Source organism: Branchiostoma lanceolatum, chromosome 19 (assembly GCF_035083965.1).
Source record: "Branchiostoma lanceolatum isolate klBraLanc5 chromosome 19, klBraLanc5.hap2, whole genome shotgun sequence".
In the NCBI taxonomy this organism is placed as follows: Eukaryota; Metazoa; Chordata; class Leptocardii; order Amphioxiformes; family Branchiostomatidae; genus Branchiostoma; species Branchiostoma lanceolatum.
This window is the reverse complement of record NC_089740.1, coordinates 10,086,757-10,108,068: the sequence shown is the minus strand read 5'-3', so window position 1 is coordinate 10,108,068 and position 21,312 is coordinate 10,086,757. Positions and strand designations below refer to the sequence as shown.

At 40.9% G+C, this 21,312-nt stretch overlaps 2 protein-coding genes across 5 annotated transcripts in view; both read left to right on the top strand.

Moving 5' to 3' along the window:
* Window positions 1-240: 240 nt before the first annotated feature.
* Window positions 241-9,112, top strand: LOC136425260 (methionyl-tRNA formyltransferase, mitochondrial-like). Of its 2 annotated transcripts, none has more exons than XM_066414084.1 (10): window positions 241-321; window positions 757-1,304; window positions 1,730-1,930; window positions 2,308-2,427; window positions 2,731-2,833; window positions 3,331-3,406; window positions 6,020-6,111; window positions 6,575-6,647; window positions 8,448-8,530; window positions 8,946-9,112. In XM_066414084.1, the coding sequence occupies exons 2-10, from the start codon at window positions 919-921 to the stop codon at window positions 9,075-9,077; spliced, it is 1,266 nt and encodes a 421-aa protein (XP_066270181.1). In that variant the 5' UTR covers window positions 241-321; window positions 757-918; the 3' UTR covers window positions 9,078-9,112. The 2 variants fall into 2 exon arrangements, with proteins under 2 accessions (XP_066270181.1, XP_066270182.1); XM_066414085.1 differs by having other exon boundaries at window positions 244-308.
* A 1,586-nt stretch (window positions 9,113-10,698) lies between these two features.
* The window catches only part of LOC136425234 (ras-related protein Rab-8A-like), a 63,337-nt gene continuing 52,723 nt past the window's right edge, over window positions 10,699-21,312 (top strand). The window contains exons 1-10 of one of the 3 annotated variants that reach the window (XM_066414037.1): window positions 10,699-11,245; window positions 13,731-13,926; window positions 14,425-15,142; window positions 15,709-15,902; window positions 16,497-16,638; window positions 17,024-17,111; window positions 17,643-17,789; window positions 18,299-18,419; window positions 19,048-19,261; window positions 19,457-20,565. In XM_066414037.1, the coding sequence (XP_066270134.1) occupies window positions 13,766-13,926; window positions 14,425-15,142; window positions 15,709-15,902; window positions 16,497-16,638; window positions 17,024-17,111; window positions 17,643-17,789; window positions 18,299-18,419; window positions 19,048-19,261; window positions 19,457-19,582 (1,911 nt within the window). In that variant the 5' untranslated portion in view covers window positions 10,699-11,245; window positions 13,731-13,765 and the 3' untranslated portion in view covers window positions 19,583-20,565. Of the gene's footprint in view, window positions 11,246-13,730; window positions 13,927-14,424; window positions 15,143-15,708; window positions 15,903-16,496; window positions 16,639-17,023; window positions 17,112-17,642; window positions 17,790-18,298; window positions 18,420-19,047; window positions 19,262-19,456; window positions 20,566-21,312 lie in introns of those variants that run through there. The other 2 variants (XM_066414038.1, XM_066414039.1) reach the window with 2 other exon arrangements.

Genomic DNA, 21,312 nt, shown 5'->3' with positions numbered 1-21,312 from the left:
CACATAGACTTGGTCTATTCATGGACTTTATACTGGATATAACTATAGGTAATGTTCAATAGCTGATAACCCCAGTGGTCAAACAATTAGTGTTAATTAAGAAAAGTGTGTGTTTCTTCCGTTCGTCTCTGAATGTCAATGCATGCACAAACAATCAAGGGATGACAGTAATACTCAAGTTGGACGCTATAACGTTGACTTATGAGGCGTCGCCAAAAATTTACAAAGTTTGGGGGTCACTCTTCCCTAAGGATTCTGGGATTGTTTCAAGATGGCCGCGCCCGTCAGAAAAAGTCGCGCCGATTCCAGTTGAGTTTTGTTGTGCGTATTAAGTCATACCGTGTCGCCATATTTCAATGTTTTTCTATTCCATATGAACGATATCAGTCTGATTTCTCAGACACATGCATGCTATAATACATCAACTCTGAACGGGGCTGTCATGATATATTTTTGGTAAAGGGAGAGTGTTGGGGAGGGGGGCGTGTCTAGCAAGGTGGTCAACACAGCTAGCGGTATCCCTCCTATTCTAGGTCCTCCGATCGTTTCTCTGTCGAACAGTTTGACAACCGTTGATAGATATCTAAGCTGATTGATGCCGTAAGGTTCAACTGTGGACAGGTGCCAGACTGTTCAGCAGGGAAGCGATCGGAGAAGTGGACTATGAAATCGGTAATGCATGAGGGAGGTTGCAGTTAGATTGTTTTTATATTATACATGTAGTTACTTTTGTTGTGTTCTCCTTTCATCACTCAGGCATACATGTAATGTATGAAAGATATGGGAAGCTGTTAGCATCAAGAGTCACACAAGCATCAAGCCCTAACTGATCAGATGCACTCTGTTATGTTAGGGGAGCTCAAGAAATACTGACCAAGGAGAGTGGTTTCTTCATGATCGAGAACTTTTGAACTGTATATGTATGAAATGTACATTACATCCTGTATGTCAAGACCAAGGTCTTTAGATAGATTGTTATTCTGCCTGTGGCAACTACAACAAAAACTGAACTTCTCAAACACATGTGCAAACAGCCAATGGAAGTTCAGGACACATTGGAGACATTTGAGGACAGCATGCATTTCCCCAAAGTCTTCCTATTGGTCAGACAGATGTATATATACAGGACCTTTGACCAATCAGAGTGAAGGTTCTTCAACCAATCAGAGTGCAAGTTATACAACCAATCAGAGTGCAAGCTCTTCAACCAATCAGAGGACAGGACCACCTTGGAGGATTTTGTTCTTTGGAAGTGATGAGTTCTCAGTGGAAGTTCTGCAAAAGCTAAAAGCCGACCAAACCAGGTACATATAGTATCACTTTCTGGCTCAGCAGAGTTTCTAAATTTGTATTTCTCCTTCCTGAACAGTAGATGTACATATAAATTGGTTGAAGGGCTAAGTTTGCTGACAAAGTGGATGAATTCAAACAAAATGGTAAAACTGTCAACTTCAAGCATGATACGTTTTAAGTACTTAGCCAATACGGCTTTACTACAGCTAATACCTAAAGCTCCTTCATACAGGGAGCTGCCGGCTTTACATCACCATCCAAAATTATGGATGCAATCCCTCACAACATATCCGAACTGGGGGTGATCCTGGGATTGAACTCCTGCCCATGGATTCACAGAAGTTGATCAGAAGTTATATGGTGAAACAGTAGGACTGCCCCACAGGAAATAATAACGTTACTTGCTTTTGTTAAATTCAGTTGTTTTTGTCTCCAGAACCAAGTCTGCAGACAGAGTTGTGGAGAGATTAGAAGTGGTGTGTTCGCCAAAGAGAGTTCCAGTCAGGACATATGCAGATGAGCACCACTTGCCCCTCCACGATTGGCCGTTGCAGGGATCATGTGACCAGTTTGATGTGGGAGTGGTGGCATCTTTCGGCTTCCTCATCCCAAAGAAGATCATCAGACTTTTTCCATAGTAAGTAATAATGAGAACAAAAAAGGGACAATATACTAGTAGAGTATTTTTCACAATACATGTACTATCAATGAGGCAGGCGCTCACTACCATATATACTTATTGGTGTTACTATTTGCATTTCAATGGATTTTGGCTCTAACTTGTACATGGAATTTTTGTGTTTCATCAGCAAATCTAACTTCTTCTGGTACATTGTATTCTCTTCTTTGAGCTGCAGATATTCAATAGTTAAAAGATCTTTAAACCAATGGTGCTTGAGCTATGTTCAGCATGAAATGCTATCTTGATAAATCATAGATGTATGCTATGTATCAATAATGCTGTTGAGCAAAGTGATATTTTTTTATTTGTGTTTGTTTGTTTGTTATCTTTAGTGGCATCCTGAACATCCATCCCAGCTTGTTACCTCAATGGCGCGGGGCGTCGCCAGTGTTCCACACAATACTCGAAGGTGATGAGGTCACCGGGGTCACGATCATCCATATCACGCCACGGTACGTCATTTTGATTGCAACTACAGTCAAACCTATACAAGTGACACCTCTGTATAAGCACCACCTGGCTAGATTACTTTTCCCATTGACCCAAGCATTAAAGTTTTATTTCGCTTGTTGTACCTTAACACATAATGATATAGCCAACAGTCGTATTTAGTATTGGTAGGCTATTGTTACAACAAAGTCAGTCACAGTTCACTGACACATGTATGTTTTTCCCTATGTTTCTACCATGTATTTGCAATTAGCCCATGGGCATGAACTTGCAATAAAAAAACCTTTCTTACTTGTTGTTTCAAGGTTTGATGTTGGTCCAATCCTACAGCAGAAGTCGGTACCTGTACCAGAGAGGTGTCATGCTATCCAGCTGGGCAGTATGCTGTTTAATAAAGGAGCAGATATGGTAACTGTTCATCACAATTAGCAGCTCAGCCAATGATGCTTGATAGCATATTAATTAGCAGTTCAACCAATGACAGCATGCCAATAAGCAGTTTGGCCAATAAGAAAAAAAAGTGGCTGCATGCCCATCAAACATTTGCTTTTTATAGCTTTTACTTTGCATGTCTACATTTTGAGGGAGATGGGAGAGTTATGGGATTGATCTATTACCTTTTTTTATAAACATTCTTTTTATTAGTTTTTAAAAACTATCGATCTATTACTTGAAGATTTTGTTTATATAAGGTGACATTTGTCAATGATTGATTAAAACAAATAAAAGTGGCTCTTTAAGACTTTCTACTTTCTTCTTTCTTTTCATATTTGTCAGATGAAGTTTCATTCCACTTTTTGGAATTACTATTGATTCATTTATTTTCGTGGAGACTTAATGTTGTGGTAGGCATAGATAGGAGGTATTTGCAGTTTCGATGTTCAACTTGTTGTATTTCCTCCTAGCTGTTGGAGTGTCTCAGAGATCTTCCAAGAAAGTTGGAAAATGCTGTAGAACAACCTACTACTGGTGTTACAAATGGTATGTATATACAATAACATAGATTAAACATATACAGTTTTCTTTACTCATTTGTCTTTATATAGATGATAAACATGCAAAATGAGCAATTACATTTGTACATAAAATGAGCTTATCATGGTCAAAGTGAAAGTGAAATGTAGGTCTTGAAAACATGATATTTTTATCTCCATGAAAAAAGGCTTTTTCATGAGATACTGTTTTGCTTGCGTTTGGTGTCTGTGTGTATGTTTGTGTCACCGGACGCTTAAAGTCGCCATAACTGTAGAACCTGTACATGGATTGAAATGATTTTTGGTATGTGGGTGGGTGTCAGGTGGAGGAAGGTCAAGGTCGATTTTGGGCTTCCTGGCATGTGTGCCTGGAACTGCAATGGCGTATTTGTTAAAATCTTAAATGTAGAAGAACTGAAGAGTGGATGGACAGATCGTCATGTTCTTTGGTACACAGGTAGGTTAGACCAAGTGGTACACACTTAAGTGCAAACTATGCAAATGAGACCGAATTTGCATAAGTTAGGAGGTAAATCGTTTGCATGTGTGTCGTCGGATGCTTAAAGTCAGCATAACTGTAGAACGTGTAGATGGATTGTAATGATATTTGGTATGTGGGTATGCGCTGGGAGGAGAATGGTCAAGGTCGATTTTGGGCCCCCTGGTTTGTGTCCCTGGAACTGCAATGGCCTATGTGTAAAAATGTTCTAAAGGGGTTTAACTGAAGAGAGGAACAACAGATTTTCATGTTATTTGGTACGCTGGTAGGTTGGACGGAGATGTACACACTGAAGTGCAAATCATGCGAAGTTATTGTGTTTGTGTGTGTGTGCGCGTGTGTGTATGTTTGTGTCACCGTGTTTGTATGTATGTGTCACCGGACGCTTAAAATCAGCATAACTGAAGAACGTGTGGATGGATTGAAATGATATTTGGTATGTGGGTAGGTGCTGGGAGGAGAAAGGTCAAGGTCGATTTTGGGCCCCCTGGTATGTGTCACTGGAACTGCAATGGCGTGTTTGTAAATATTTTCAAAGGAGAATAACTGAAGAAAGGAGCGACAGATTTTCATGTTATTTGATACGCAAGTGGGTTGGGCAGAGATGTACAAACTGAAGTGGTAATTATGCAAATTTGGACTGAATTTGCATAAGTAATGAGGAATATCTACTTCTCCATTGTGGGTATGGGCTTTGAGGTCACATCTGTTGAATCCATTGGTCTCTTATCTAGGGCGAGTATTCCCTAATTCCCAACAGCTGGTGGTTCCGCTGCCCAAAACCAAGTAGATGTAAGGGTGGTAACTCTACTAATGGTGTTGCAGAAAGTTATATGTACCTTTTGTTTCATAGTACGGATGTTATATTTAAAATGTAGGTACCTTTAGAACAGGTCAATACACCTGACAATAATTTATGCTAATGAGGACCTAATTCACATAATTTATGCATAATCATGTATTTCCCTAACCGTAAAAGCTGTGGCTGTCATATGTGAGATGTAGGTACCACTAGGAAAGGTGAATACACCTGGACATAAATTATGCTAATGAGGACCTCATTTGCATAATGTATGCAGAAACTTGTATTTCCCTTACCATAATAGCTGCAGATATCATATTTGAGATGTAGGTTCCTTCAGGAAAGGTTAACACACTTGGCCATGAACTATGCTAATGAGGACCTCATTTGCATATTTTATGCGTAAATGTGTATATCTCCTACCGTAAAGGCTATGGATGTCATATTTGAGATGTTGGTACCATTAGGAAAGGTAAAAAATCCTGGCCATAAATTATGCTGATGAGGGCATCATTTGCATAATTTAGGCATATCCCTTGCCGTAAAGGCTACGGATGTCATATTTCAGATGTAGGTAATTTTAGGAAAGGTGAACACACATGGTCATAAATTATGCTAATGAATATCATTTGCATAATTTATTCATAAATGTGTATTTTCCTTACCGTTAAAGCTACGGATGTCATATTTTAGATGTAGGTACTTTTAGGGAAGGTGAATACACCTGTCCATAAAATATGCTGATGCGGACCTCATTTGTATAATTTAGGTATAACCTTGTATTTCCCTTACTATAAAGGCTACGGATTTCATATTTGACATGTAGGTACCTTTATGAAAGGTCAGAAAACCTGGCCATAAATTATGCTAATGAGGAGTTTTTGCATAATATATGCATAACCCTTACTTTAAAAGCTACTGATGATATATTTCAGATGTAGGTACCTTTAGGAAAGCTGAACACACCTGACCATGCTAATACAGACCTTGTTTGCATAATTTATGCAGAAACTTCAGGATTCCCTTACACTACAGTAAATGCTAAGGGCGTCATATTTGAGGTGTAGGTAACGGGAGGGGAATATCCTGCATTTTCCCGAAAATGTTGCCTTTCTAGGTTCTATTACGTGGATACCCTCTGGCACACAAAACAAAACAACCAGCGGCAACAACAAATAACTAGGGAAAATAAACACATCTCATATAAAAACAAATTTCATGGAGATTTTGGGTCTTCGGACTCTTGTTTAAAACTGTTTCTGCCTTTTCTATGATATGTGGTAGCCTCTTTGTAATTACCAATTCTTGAACACTCACAGCACCAAAGTTATCTGTGGACCAATCATGGGTGAGGTGGGCGGAGCAAAGCTGCCAGGAGATTGACAGACTTAGCAGGAGTGTGGGCCAAAAAGTAAATTCATTTGTCTTTATTAATAAGCAGATGTAAGGATCCGGCTCAATCTTGCTGTTTTACACCCGTTTTTGCACTGAGAATGAGCTGTATCCATACATCTGATTGGAGATCAGATATTGATAGTTTAAATGAGTTTTCTTTTTATAGCATACTAGTCATTTACATGCAGTCAATATCGAGATTGTCCAAGATCTCAAGTTCATTTTCAACTCACTATTTGTCAATACAAGTCGACATTTGCAAACATTGTATATATGATAGTTTGTCTAGAAGAAGATTTGGTTTAGCTACATTTGACAAATCTGATCAGTTTCACCAAGGATCCTTGGTTTCACATGTCTGTTTATAATTCTAATCTTAAGTTCTCATGACTCACAGAGTTTGAATAGATCATGTTTTGAGAATCAAGAAGTGAAAATTTCAAGGCAGCTTTTAAAAACTGCAATTGTTAAATTTGCAGTTGCCTCTCAGAAGTACCTGGAATAACAGAACAGTGAAACTCATGGACATCATAGATCCTGCTATAACTAAAGGTGAGTAATGTTAAGGAATTTGCACAAACTTCATCTTATTGATAACATCCATTTTCTCCATAAATTGATGAAATATTCTTTTAAAACTAGAGGTATAGAGAAAAGTTTCTAATCATTTGATTTCAGTGAAATGAAAAAGGGAAAATGAATTAGATGAAGAATTAGCAGGCATTTTGGTTCTGTATCTGGTTACATCTCTTCTGAGAAAGGTCGGTTACCATACTCTCCAAGCAGAGCTAGGGTTTCGGCTGGTTTTTAACGTGTTTTTTAGGCGTTTTTGTCATGCCTTCTACTTTGTCATCGTTTTTGTTGTGTCGCAAACCCAAGCTCTGCAGGCAGACGGAAGCTTCAATGCCTAATAAACCTAATCACTCCAACACATAACAAGCGTTTCACAAGTTAGTGCGAAGCGTGCCCGGCCAGGCACGGGATTCCCTCCCCACGCACCACAAAATTTCCGGCCCAGTCTCACCATGGAAATAATACTCGGTCTATCGGTCGTGGCCATGTTTTCATGCCATGTTCTTACGCTTCCCCTACTCCTTGGCTAACTGCAATTACTTTCGTATGAAAATAATAGCTCAACGTGCAACCAAAGACATCTGGAGTTTACAAAGTCTCCACGATACTCAACTACGATCCAGGCCATTTGGGCCGTCGTACCAGAAGACGATGTACAGCCCGAAATAGCCATAGATTCTCTCATTTTTAATCCCCACTTCGGAAATGCCATGCTGTAGTGGGAGGATATCGTTGAATCTCAAAAAGTTACTCTCCAAGCAGAGGAGTGGGTCCGGCAGGTTTTTGACGTGTTTTTAGGCGTTTTTGTCGGGCTTTCTACTTTGTCAAGTAGAAAGCCCGACAAAAACGCCTAAAAAACAGGTCAAAAACCTGCCGGACCCACTCCTCTGCTTGGAGAGTACAAAAAGTCTCTAAACTACTACCCACAAATAAAGTTACATACAAAACCGAATCAGGACGCCATGTTGGAAAGTCGCTTCATGTCCGTCAGCAAATGACTTGCCTATCGTGACCGCACTTCATTTACACCATCCAAAAACCATAAAAGAACAAAGCACACAAAAATTTGTACAATCCTCTGGTGTCGTGGGGATTTTTTAGTCTCTGTTGGTAGCACTCCGTCGCCAATTTCGCTGGTGTTGTTGAAAAGTTCTGTCCAATCTGAACACAGCGAGCGGCGGCATTGGTAACCGCATGTAACGCAAACAAGGCACGTGTTCCCGTTCATAATCCATTCAACGATGCCTGAGATAATGATAATAATAATTACTAGTAATGCAGTTCAAGTTAATACGTAATACATATTTATTTTATATGTCTTGTTCATGCATCATAGTATTTTTCTTGTGAGGTTTCCAATGGAAATGTACGTTATGATGCTATCAATGATCATGTCGGAGTGAGATCGTGGACACCAGCCTGTCGCATGAATAGGGCAGTCAGCGGGGGACCGGCGCGGCCTGATGAATGCCGCTCTACATTTGCCGGATGTGTGATAATCCGGGGCAGTAAAATTGTTACCACTAATGATTATCTAATGGTTCTCGGGGAGGAGTACTGTCACCTTTTTTTCAATGGAAGTAAATAGGTTTGCCCCGCCCCGAGGTCAGTGCCTGCAGAGCTAGGGTTTGCGACACAACAAAAACGATGACAAAGTAGAAGGCATGACAAAAACGCCTAAAAACACGTTAAAAACCAGCCGAAACCCTAGCTCTGCTTGGAGAGTAGGTTACCATTCTTTTCTTAAGCTGACTTGCTGAATGTTGACTTTTTTTTCAGGTCTGGCTATCCCTGTAGCTGACCCCAAACCTGGCAGTGCTCACTACCACAGACCTACCAACTCAGTCTGTATCAGGTGTAAGGTGGGTTTATGTTTCCTGTATTTAGGGCTCAAAATGCATGTACCACCTGCATTATGCAGGTTGCTAGTAGTGCAAATATAACTGGATCTGTGCAAATATTTCTGATGTCCACCTACAACTAACCTGCACTGCTGCATGTTTTGGGCATACATTTGCAACCGTTGGATCTGCTTGGAGATTAGCATATTATAATACTTGTGGCATTTTGTATGTTGTATAAAACTCCTCACTCTATATATGAAACTACTTTGCGTAGAAGATTGCATGTACCTAACATTTGAAAACTGCATGCCTCTTTTCTTATAAAACTCTTCAATTTGTTGTCATACTAAATGACATGTACATGTACTTTTACAGTGAAGTCCTCTGATACTTCTCAAGTTGGAATGACCCAAAGCCTTACTTTTGTTCACAGGATGGTTGGGTTGGGTTTAGGAGCATCCTTTTAAAGAAGAAGCTTACAGCTCATGAGTTCTACAACGGCTACCTGTCCAGGGACCATCTCAAGGATAAACTGTTTGAAAGTTGCTCATCAAAGACCAGCTGACAATAAAGAATAACACCACAGATGAAGACACTCAATGACGTTCCTCTAGTTTTGTGAGATTCAATTTCAGATAGTGGAAAATGCCGTCAGAAATTGTTGATAGAAAGTACAGTGTAACATAGTACAGAACCAAAGAATTGATATCTTGCCAACGTTTGAGTGACCGTCTGTAACCCTCCAGTCATGAACTGTGATGAGGGGGGATATAAACTCAGTCATGTTTGGGACCACATTCTTCACACTGCAACAGTGACTCCTAGCTGCAGTGCAAAGAAGAACCAATCAGTATTGCTCACCAAGCAGGCTGTCACCAAAACATTGGCTAGATATTAACTCCTTTGTTGTGTTATCCAGTGGTTTACCAACCGAGTGAAACTATTCACAGTGGAATCGAAATTATATCTCATATTTTTTTCAGAACATACAACTGTTGTCACAAAATATGAAACTCTTGTTGCCACAGTTTTGCAATGTAGTTGACATGTTGAATCCAGTCACTGTAAAAGACAACACTGAATAAATAAAACTTCAGCCATGTCATAAAGGCCCCATGTACATGTATGCTAAGGAACTCGTCATCAAATACTGTAGGAACATCCTCACTAGGTAGCTTTAAAGAATGGTTGCAGTCAGATGTGCAAAGGCGAGGTGTGACAGGCTGTTCAGTGTGATATAACCAGCTGCTGCCACGCCACGTGCCTGCAAAGCTGGTGTGTTACGCCGAAGGGCCATTAGACCTGCTATATAGATACAGATACAGATATGTAACGTTAGACATGTGGTTGATATGTGGAACAGACTTATCCTTCAAGTCAGCCGACATGTTTTGCACCACAGTCGCCCCTCATAAGTTAATCTGGAATGTTTGCCTGAGTCCTGGTCTAAGACATTTGTCCTTGAGACTCCATTTAAGTCTGCCTGATGTAACTGAAGGGAAACGACATCTGTGCAGCAGAAGTGTTATGTAACATTGGGATGAACCAAGATGCATCAAATAAAGGGGGTGCTAGCTTAGTGGCAGAGATACTATTTTAGATGTGTGAAATCGGAAAACAAAAAGTATAGTTAAAAAAAACAAAGTTCAGAACAACCAAAAACTATGATTGTGAAAAATTTATGAAGTGGGGAGAAAACTGATTGAATCTTTTTTCTGTTAATTTTGTTTTATAGCTATTTGATGCGATGGTTTCCAAATATTTGCTGCATTTCCGAAAATCTAGATCTTTCTGCACACTAACATATTTCATTACACTGGGATTTCTTATCTTATTATATCCTCTACTGTACTGTTTCTCTGAAAAACCGGGAATGATATTTCTCTTTCTCAGATAACTGAACTGTTTCCTTTTGTAATACATGGTGACTTTTTAATGCGTTCTGCACAAAATTTGTATTTTTTTCTTAATAACGAATCATCATTATCACCACCATTGTCCATCCTCTTCATAATTGGGATGACAAATTCGAAAAGTCATTTGTGACAAATATGTACTAGATCAAGTGTTTAGGACAGTTGATTTGACACTACACATCTTAAGCCTTGTGTTATCAGACCTAACATGTACACGGGTCGGGTACACCCGGTGCCAACGTTCAGGAATCCTCTTCTCCAAGCAGATGCGGGGGTATAAAGTCGTAACGTTTTTATATCTGCTGTTTTTTATTACCGTACTCTTCAAAGATTGCTGTGAATAGGTGTATAGCGAGGGGCAGGGCCTCCATTTGTGGCAAGAAGCACTGTCAGAGAAAACAACACATCGGGAATTGTTACGATTTTCCACCACTACATCTGCTTGGAGATTACAGGAATCCCAACTTCGCGATACCCGAGAGGGCCTGTGACGTCATCGACAGTCCCAGCCGTCAGTCACAAGACTCCACCCGGTAAAAACAAGGACAGGAGCTTAACTGCGTTTGTCTTCAACCCCGAAACCTTGCTTACGTGCTAGAAACAGCATTCATCGCGCAACGTATACAAGAGAGAACTCTGCGTTTATTAGTTCGAGTCGTTTTCGTGAAACTTCGGGAGACCTCGGCATTTATTCGGGTCGGTGCGCAGCTTCTATCGGACAACATCAAATGATATCGACCTCTGTCTTACATGCGTACCGTTTGCATTACGTCTGTCGTAAACACAGGAAAATGGCGTGACTTCGCGTGACGGAAAGGTGGGTAATAATATCAATACTATCAGTGACTCACTAACGGTAGCCGGCTATTGCTATCTGTTAGAAACAGGGGATGGAGGCGACTGGTACTACTGACGGCATGGCACGTAGATGCTCCTATATTTAGACTATGACCATGTTGCTGTGGAATGGCAGCATGGGATACAGATGCAGACAACTATTAGTATATAAAGTGATGTAAACCACGTTTAATGGCAGCGATAGTCTTGGCTTGATTTCTTAAACCCATGTTGTGCTATAACTACCAAAGGTACATATGTTGCCGTTATACCGTCTTAGTAATAAGAAGGAACATTTTAAGTTGAACTTAAGGAACGGCTTTGGTATAATTTGACCTTCAAATGATACGTAATTGTTGAAGGATGAAAACTCACAAAAGCAACAAGTTAGAACTATGGATGTGTTCACAACTAAACATTTGTTTGGCGTAAAATTCTAATATGTATTCTTCATTATTTTCATTGAGGTTAATGAATTTTAAGTACATGTATTCTACATGAATTTTCAGTTCATTTTCCATTTCACAGTAGCCAAGATAACTATTTCGATTTTCATGTATCTCCATGTACTTGTTTGTCTGCAATTAGCCTTTGGGCATGGACTTGCAATAAAAGATATCAATTGATTGATTAATTATAATTGTTATGCTTTGTAGCTATCCACTAGTTGTGCACAGTGTAATATATAAAACTTAGCTGTCAATTATCATTAACCGTTAGATCTTACACTATTTATGCATAAATAATTGTATTGATACTTAAATCTATTCACATTCCACTTCGTTCTCCCTGTAATTCATTCCTTACAACGAGAATTAAACTACAGATATATGATAGATTTTATCATGTCAGAAACTGCTTACCTTCGTTATCATACTCACTTACTGACAGCCAGTCTTACAAGACTGCACTGCGGCAAAAGACAGCCCTGCAACAGTTGCCACGCTTAACTACCAGGCAACAAACATAGCAATACTGTTACCTAATGTTTAAAAAGAAAGATATAATATGCCAAACAAAGAATTAAAATAGTTTATGTGCAGTTTTCAGTGGCAAGTGTAGGTGGCAAGGTGGTCTTGTGGTTAGGGTTATTCATCAGTTAGAACTTAAAGGATCTGGGCTCGGATCCCTAGGTCCCAATGTCGTGGTGAGAGGCACTTAACACCAATTTTCTCACTCTACTCAGGTAAAAATGAGTACCTAGTTTTAGTTAGGTACGTCCTCTCGAATGGGACGTAAAGCCGGAGGTCCCGTGGTTGAGGAAAGCCACACCTCGAGCATATTAAAGAACTCGTAAGACTTATAAAAAGAATATGGGTCAGTTTCACGGTGTGAGTGGATCAAACCTTACAGTCCGGTCTTACGCAGCTTGAACCTACTGTGCAGAATCGGTGTGTTTGGTAAGCATAAATGAGGTTAACTGTATGAAAAGTAAACAAGCAAACAAACTATCGGTGCAGGTAAAATTGTTTAGTTCAGATAATTTACAAAGTTACCTACACTATATATGTCTACAGAAAAAAAAGCATTTCGACCCCTGACGAGTAATGATGAGAAAACACCATTGCTGATAGCACTTCTATATCGGTCGCACGTTTGTTGCGATGCTTGTTTTATATTTGGTTACAGCTACAAATAGATCCCCGCCTGCTCTCTATGGCCACATGTGTGGCAGAGGTCAACTAGATATGCCCGGCATGTTTGATCACAATAAGTTATGTACCATATGCTTCCTAAACAAACAAATATATCCATTACACCACGTCACCAGCAGAAACTCAAATGTATGCAATGTAGCCGAAGGAATTTAAGGGGTTTTGCCAACTCGTGCTATTTTCGTGCGCAACCTTGTTTTGCCGCTGTTCAGCATTAAAGTTGAGTTGTAAACAAAACGATCAATGCACGAGTACATAGATACTTCCTTCAATAGTTTCATTAGGTTGGTGAATCACTAGGTCTTAAGGTTATTTGTACACAGCCAAAAGCAGTGAGAAGTGGAACTAGTTAGTAGAACTAGAAAAAGGTAATTGTTATTACCTCCGTGACAACGGGAGGTATTGTTTTAGGTGTGTCTGTTTGTGTTTCCACACTTATTTCAATAGACCAGGTATGTCGGAGACACTGGCAGGAAGTTAGGTCAAAGGTCTCAAAACGGTCCCAGAATAAGTAATCAAAGGTTATATGATTTCCTGCCTTTAACATCCTACTACTGTATATGCATATCCGTTGCCTTTTGAGAGCCGGTGGGGAAAATACATAGGCAGAATCAGTTATAAGTTTACAATGACAAATAAAACAAGAAATTAAAAAAAAATCTAAATACATTTCACGGTGGTATGAGATCTTCAATTTCTTTTTGACTGTTCACAAATAATTTTGATACCCTCTCCATAGAGACGTCTAATGTTCGTTGATCGATCCCGGCAACTCTACATGCTTTTATTGACATCGGTCTTCTTCTGCAGTTGTGTTCGCCGCAGTGATTGGCTGTGCGGTTGGCATGGCAACCTACGAAGATTTGGAGGGCCCCTCGCCCGTCCAGAGAACCACCAAAACGAGGCTCCAGCAGCTGGTGTTCTCGTCGTTTTCTGACTTCCGCAAAGAGAACCTGCTGTACGACACCAGACTTGTGGTCGGGGAAGAAGAATTCCGTGCGCACAAGTAAGACGATCATTGAACGTTTATTTCAATTTCCTATTCATCTTTTTATTTTCTACCTCCGTGAAAACGGAGTCATTGTTATAAGTTTGTGTTTGTTTGTTTGTGTGTTTGTTTGTCTTGGTGTGTGTCCGCAGTTACATGAATATTGTAGAGTATGAGTGGCAGGATCGATGTGAAAGGAAGTGGTGCAATGGGATACTTGTAGAATTGGAAGATTCGTTTGACCTGTTATGTTATGTTTTCTATCTCGTTTGTACGTACAATGTATATGTGTTCATGAACAGCATGACTCAAGAAGTTATGGATGGATCTTCATGATATTTGGTGTGTAATATGTTATATAGGTGTCCGCGTAATGAAGAACAACTTAGATTATGGCCATCCTATGACAATCCAGCAAAGCTTCCTGTTTTGATATAAATATATGTTCTACCACTTCAAATACGGAATAAAAAACATTTATGTCACGTTGACTGAAAAAGTTTGCTATTTTCACAGAATTCTCCTGGCAGCTTGTAGCAAGTACTTCTTCAGCCATTTCAAGAACTCCGGAAATGACGTCAACTCCGTTTCCGTCGTGGACTTGACCAAATTCCGGGAGATCACACCGGAAGGAATCCGTGTCGCCCTAGACTTCATGTACGAAGGTAAACTCCCCGAACCGGGCGACGACAACTTGCAGAAGAAATTCCGCGCCACCAAGGAATTCCTAAGGATCCCCCTCTATACGGACTACTGTGACGTCGTCAGTGAAGATGTGCTAAGAGATCTAAGAGAATTTGTTCAATATTCCCTCCAGAGTTTCCGCTCTCAGAAGGTTTTCTTTGACATCACCATAAAGACCAAAGGGAAAAAGTTTCGAGCTCACAGAATTCTTCTAGCTGCTTGCAGCCGGTATTTTAGATCAATGTTTACCTTGAACTTCAAGGAGGGTAAAGAACATGAAATAAACTTAGCAGACGTACCATCCCAAGTGTCTATCCGGTCTCTTAAGGACCTAATCGAACTGATTTACACGGGAGAAATAGAAATAAATGTGGACAACTTCGAGGAGCTTTTGACAGCTTCGTTTTTCCTGCAAATGGAGTTTCCGCAAGATCTGTGTGCCAAGTTCATCGCGGCTAACATTGACCTTGAAAACTGCGCGGATGTTTTGAGGTTAGCCGAGGGGTATGGTATGGAAGAGGTCATCAAAGCAGCGTATTACTTCATGCAGGTATGTTTAACCTAATTACCAAATTTTGATACTATTTACGTTGATGAATGTTAGACGTCCAGGAAATAAGATACGACAAAAAACAGTTAGCCAAGCAACTGAATAAAATTGTGAAAATCTTATCTAGTTGCTTGAGTAACTAGTTTTTGACGTATGATGCAATTTGATAATACCTTTGTACAGTTATTTGTTGCACAAAATTAAGCCCCTGTCAACACACTCTGTACCTCCACATGACCCCTTGCTCCGACCACTTCATAACCAAGGTCGTTGTTGGGGTGGGAATCCATCCTATTCTAGCTCCAGTTCGCTCCTCTGATTGTATCAAAGCAGAATATGACTTTCCCAAGTATGAGTTTAAAAAGTCCATTATCGCCTGCCGCAGACGACTTTTAAAGACTAGTAGGCAACCTCTCCCACCAACTCCCAACCACAGATGACCGTGCTCACGACTATCTCCTAACCATGGTCTGGAGTTCGGGAGGCCATGGTCGGCTTTGTGCATGTTTTCGCAGGGGTGTTTCGCTTCGATGACTGCTTTACCTTACCCTTACTCAATGATCCAGGAAAACTACGACGAACTGTCCCAGACCGAGCACTACAAGCGGCTGCCGGAGGACCTGGCCGGGCTACTGGGCTTCCTGCCCCGGAAACAACTGGCTGGCATCGCCTACAGACAGTCCAACTACCAGTCTGCCTTCAACTCACCCGACATCGTGCTGTATGAGGATAAGGCATGGAAGTACTACTTCGAATCTAGGTGGGTGGTTACTGGCTAGATATTTCTCATCCACCCAGTTGAAATATTGATAATCTTGCACGTAGATTATTGCAAAATGCTACCCAGAGGTTTCAACTTAAAGTAAAAAACACCATACAATGTATAAACTAGAGTGGATTCATTCCTCAAGCCAACCAACATCTTTTACACCACAGCCGCATTGTTCCCGTCAAGAGCTTTTATTCAGCTTTTCACAAAACACAATACAATGAATAGATCTAGAAAATGACAATGTGTGACTGCCCTAGTTTTAAATGCTAATTTTCTAAACTCCCATTTTTTCTGCTATGCGTGGGTTCTGTGATTTTGACAGGAGTGTGGTTTTCTTTCCCTTAGTAATAGGATATGACCCAATGGTTGTAGTCGTGGTTGCTTGCGTATTCTGTAAGTGTAAATGAGTGTGTTTTGAGCTCGTTCATTCCATCAAATAATACTAGACTGTATTGAAGCATGTTTAACGCTTATGGCAAGTGTAATATTGAGTTGCATTTTTGTCAGTTGTATAAGATATGCTGAAGGCTTCCATTCCTCGAGATTACTAACGCAGCAGTTGGCTCTTGTAATTTTCCCCAGTATATTCCCCAGGTTTACTGCCCTACCGAAGGAGATCGCCGACACGGCCACGTTTGAGGTCGCCGTGCTCGACAATATCATCTACGTCATCGGTGGCTTCCGCTTCCACGACAAGAGGCGGGATTTTCTTCCGACCAATGAGGTTTGAGTTTTCTTCCGACCAATGAGGTTTGAGTTTTCTTCCGACCAATGAGGCTTGAGTTAAGCTTTTTATCCGTTGTTACTTCAGTCCCGGAAGAATTGTTTTCGGTCTGTGTGTTTGTTTATCTTGGTGCGCGTCCGTTATTGTTCAACTATTGTAGAGTGACAGGATGTGAGGATGGTGTAACCGGAGACTTTCAGGATGGGAAGGTTGACTTGGCCTGGGTCTTGAGTTGATCCCACAGGCATGGCAGGGAAAATGTATGGAGAACATTAGAGATAAATTGCACTACCAGCTACTCGAAAAAGCAACTTTTTTTCACCTCAATGAGTACTTAATTTGTTGCACTTAATTATATCATGAATTTACGTTTTCCCTTCCAAAGGTTCATTGCTACGACTGCGTGTTCCGAGCGTGGAACGAGAGCAGCCCGATGATTCACGAGAGGGACCTGTTCCGCACGGTCGTCGTCGGTAAGTGTCGGGTATTCTCGGGAAACCATAGTTGAGCAGTTGGAAGTCCTATAGCCTACATTTTTGTAGACCTACTATGGGGTCGATAGTAAAGGGGTTAGGCTTAAGTGGACACGGGTTCGATTCCTGGCTAGACATTGTGTCTTATAACCTTGGGAAAGATCCTTCACACGGACTTCCTCACTCCTAGCTCCACCCTTGTGTAAAATTGGTACATGTCTTTGGTTGGGGCTGTAAAAGACAGTGGAAGGGGAGGGTTAATTTGGGATCCACGTTCCAATACCATGCCCTAGACACAGTGGATAACAACGCAAACCCACTGCCACTGAGGCCTCAAAAACTTTGGGAAATTGGCAATTGGGACATTTGCATCGCACTACCACTAGCTACATGAAAAAGCATCATGCTTCACCTCAATTGAGGATGACTGCTTTTTACCTTTACTGTTAAGCTGGCATGGAGATTATGACCATAACTTCAAAAGCTGCATGTTGTTTTGTTATAATAACAAATATATATTTTTTCTATCAGGAGGTGAAATCTACGCCATAGGTGGGAGGGGGGCCGTGAACAACTACCAGTCTACCGTGGAGCGGTTCAACCCCTTGACCTTCACGTGGAAACTGACGGAACCTTTACCGCTCGGCGCCAGCGACCATGCCGCGGCAGAATGCTTCGGTATTAAAGTCACTTTAATCCACTCTATATAAAATACCATGTTCGTGCTCGTTTTCATGTCAAAATCTGCATATCATGATAATGCGCCAGCCTAATGTCAGAGTAGGAATTGGATAGGCAAGTTCACACTTCAAAACATTTCTGTCCGTCATTGTATCAAAAGGTTTAATTTTTTCCTATATGTTGATTGGACTTGCCGAATTTTCGAAATGTCCTCCGGACTTCTTCAGGGTAACTGAGGACGTGATTGGTCAGAACAGGTCACTTTCCGAAAGTGTGACGTGAGCAATTGGTCAAAGATGGTTGGTAGTCTGTAGCGGTCCCCGTCTCGGTTTAACGAAGGTCGACATACTTGGAATACATATTTTCCATGATGTAGCATCCTGTTTATTTCTAGACTCTACCTTCACCGAGGGCCTGGAACTAAACAGGATGACACTCAGGCTATACAAAGACATGTATAGATGGACTTTCGCGTTGAATTCTGTCCCCCGTTGACATTTCTCCAGGCCATATCTTCGTGTCCGGAGACTCGTCCTGCTGGGTGGACGGGATGCCCCGCACACTGTTCTACCACCCGGACACCAAGCAGTGGGACAAGCTGGACGAGTTTCCCATCGTGCCTTGCAGGTAGGACACTCTAAGAACCTTAGTCCGCAATTTTGTCTTGTTCTGTTTGAATACTCCCTAGTCCTCTTTTCTCTTATGTAACCGTTTAATGTTAAAATACAAGTGCTACTACCAAAAGTCTGTTTTTTAGATAATTTTTGTCATAATTGACAAATATAGACGTCAAAGCCACTATTTGAGTTATAGCGGTGGGGTCCCTAACTTCGGACGTAAAATTTACAGGTTCGATGTCACATTGCATCAGTGTCTGCTGTCAGAAAATTGAAGAGCTCTGATTAATGATAAACGTATATGTCGGTGTGTGGGGACTTTTGGTTATTATTCATCAATCTATCTATCTATCTATCTATCTATCTATCCATCCATCCATCTATCTATCTATCTATCTATCTATCTATCTATCTATCTATCTATCTATCTATCTATCTATCTATCTATCTATCTAACTATCTATCTATCTATATATCTATATATCTATATATCTATATATCTATCTATCTATCTATCTATCTATCTATCTATATATCTATTTATCTGTCTATCATAAATTCATACTACTTTGTTGATGTACTTAAATTGTTGAGACACTATTGCTACTATGACTTTAAACACACCATTTTGTGCGCAGGCGCAGTGGGATGGTTGGCCTCCGTGACAAGCTGTACATTATCGGGCTAGAGTCTGTGGCCTGTTATGACGTCAAGACCGGTCAGTGCTCGTCACTAGCCAACCTGCCGTCTCCCCAGACGTCATCCTTCTACTTCACCAGCGACTGCATCCTCCGTAACGAGATCATCTGTGCGACCAATAAGGGCGACTGTTACAGCTACGACACAGAGAAGGTCGGTTGTTATTTCGTTGTTTATTGGTCGGTTTTTTTCTTCATCAGCTATGCATTTTCTAGATTTTCTTCAGTAGTTTGTATGGTTAATTCTAGTTTCGTTGATTTTAGGTTATTTGACCTGTGGATATTTCATTGCTTACAATATATGATGTTCTTGTTTTCCTACATGTGCGAATGACCAATAAACACTCAGAACGCGTGGCGAGAGATGGAGAGTTTCCCGGAGATGCAGATCTGCACGCGGGGGGTGATGGTCTTCACGTTCTGGATGGAGACGGACGAGGACTACCTCACAGCAGCCCAGATCACGGCCGCTTAGTCTTCTGGTAGTCTCCAAACAGATGTAAGGATCCGGGCAAGTCTCAGTGTTAACGCGTCTTTTATTTTTGGCATCTAGTACATTGTAGTACGTAGTTGTACCAGTGCCGGTAGGAGAAGGTGTCTGAAAAGACGCCCTAAATGACGAAAAGAAAACCCTGCGTAAAACACTGAGACTGAGCCAGTTCTTACATCCGCTTGGAGATTAGCGTTTTCTCTTCAAACACTGCCTAGATGTACTCGGCAGATCTTCTACACATCGTCAGAATGTATACGTAGGTCGAAGTGCAAGTATGAGGACGTGTGTATCGATGTGTTGGCATGGTACGTAGGCACTGTGCCGTCAAGTCGGCCAGTAAGCACTCTACATTATTCTGTGCGTACGTTTCTGTAGCTCCCGACTGGGCAAACGATTCGTGTCGCCGAATGTGAGGCCATGGTTACTCTCCCAAGTTTCAAGATTGCAAAAAAGTAGGTGTCCTTGCCAAATAAACCAGGGCGCAATATTTAAAGGACGATCGAAAGAACGACATCTTCTTTTGATGTAGTCAATCTCTTTTTGAATAGAATATCTCTAACGGCTATTCTAGACTTGAAGATATGGTCAAACGATGGGAGTGCGTTGTGTGTCTCTTTCCTGACACTACATGTAAATAACAAGAGTGTAATAAACAGATGAAGAAAAAGAAGTTTACTTTTAGAATAACTAAGATATGAAAATAGAATAGTAGCGTTGGTGTGCGAAATAAGTGATGTTTCTGTTGTAAAATTTTAGCAACTCAACACTCATCAGACCTTTAAGAACCAAAGTGTACAGGAATGAATTTATTTAGTATTAAAAAGTGACGCAATGGATCTTTTTTCAGATATCATGTGGCGTATGATAACCCTGTTGTTTGTATGTATATACAAAGGATGCAATGAAACATGTGTACAGTCATTTAGTAAGTACTCTCTATTAAAGGCACAGAGTTGTGGAAAAGACACGTACAGTGTGCTGTTTTTCATCGAGTCTTGACATTGCACGAAATGGCCTCGGATCCTGACGTATCCTGACGTATCCTGACGTGATCTGGAACCTAAGATCCGGAAGAATCCGAACGGATCCGGGGCCGTATATTTCTCGGCAGGCTAATGGCCATCCCAGTATTGGGACTCACGGTACCACTTGCATATTTCAGTTGTGTAAGTACGTACGTACACAAGTTGTGTAAGTGGTACATTGAGTCCCAATATTTGGATGCGCATTAGCCTGCCGAGAAATATATACGGCCCCGGATCCGTTCGGATTCTTCCGGTTCTTAGATTCCGGATCACGTCAGGATACGTCAGGATCCGAGGCCATTTCGTGCAGTGTGACTTGATTCTACAAATGACATCCTCTGGACACCAAAATCTGATGAAAATGAAGCTATAGACTTAATCATGTCTTGTGTTGTCCAAGTCGTGTGCAAGTTAGTGCCGCTTCCTGGTTGACAAGCTGCAAAACAAAACAGTCAATCTACAAGCGGTCTACTGGTGTGTGCTGTCAGGCATCGAAGCAGCACCAGAGAATAGATGACAAGAAGCGCTAGAGGCCTAACTTGCGCTGGACGGCGTGAAGACGATGTAAACATGATTGAACACGCAGAATCAATCCTCTATCACCGTTCTTTCATCAAGAGGAAGTTTGTAGGTATGACCGTATGTCCTTGTTATATTATTTCGTTGCCTGATCATGATGTACAGTTG

Coding starts and splice junctions, on each gene's coding strand:
- LOC136425260 (XM_066414084.1), top strand. CDS start 919: ATGTATGAAATGTACATTACATCCTGTATGTCAAGACCAAGGTCTTTA. Junction 1,931..2,307: donor ATCATCAGACTTTTTCCATA/GTAAGTAATAAT, acceptor TGTTATCTTTAG/TGGCATCCTGAACATCCATC. Junction 8,531..8,945: donor CAGTCTGTATCAGGTGTAAG/GTGGGTTTATGT, acceptor TTTTGTTCACAG/GATGGTTGGGTTGGGTTTAG.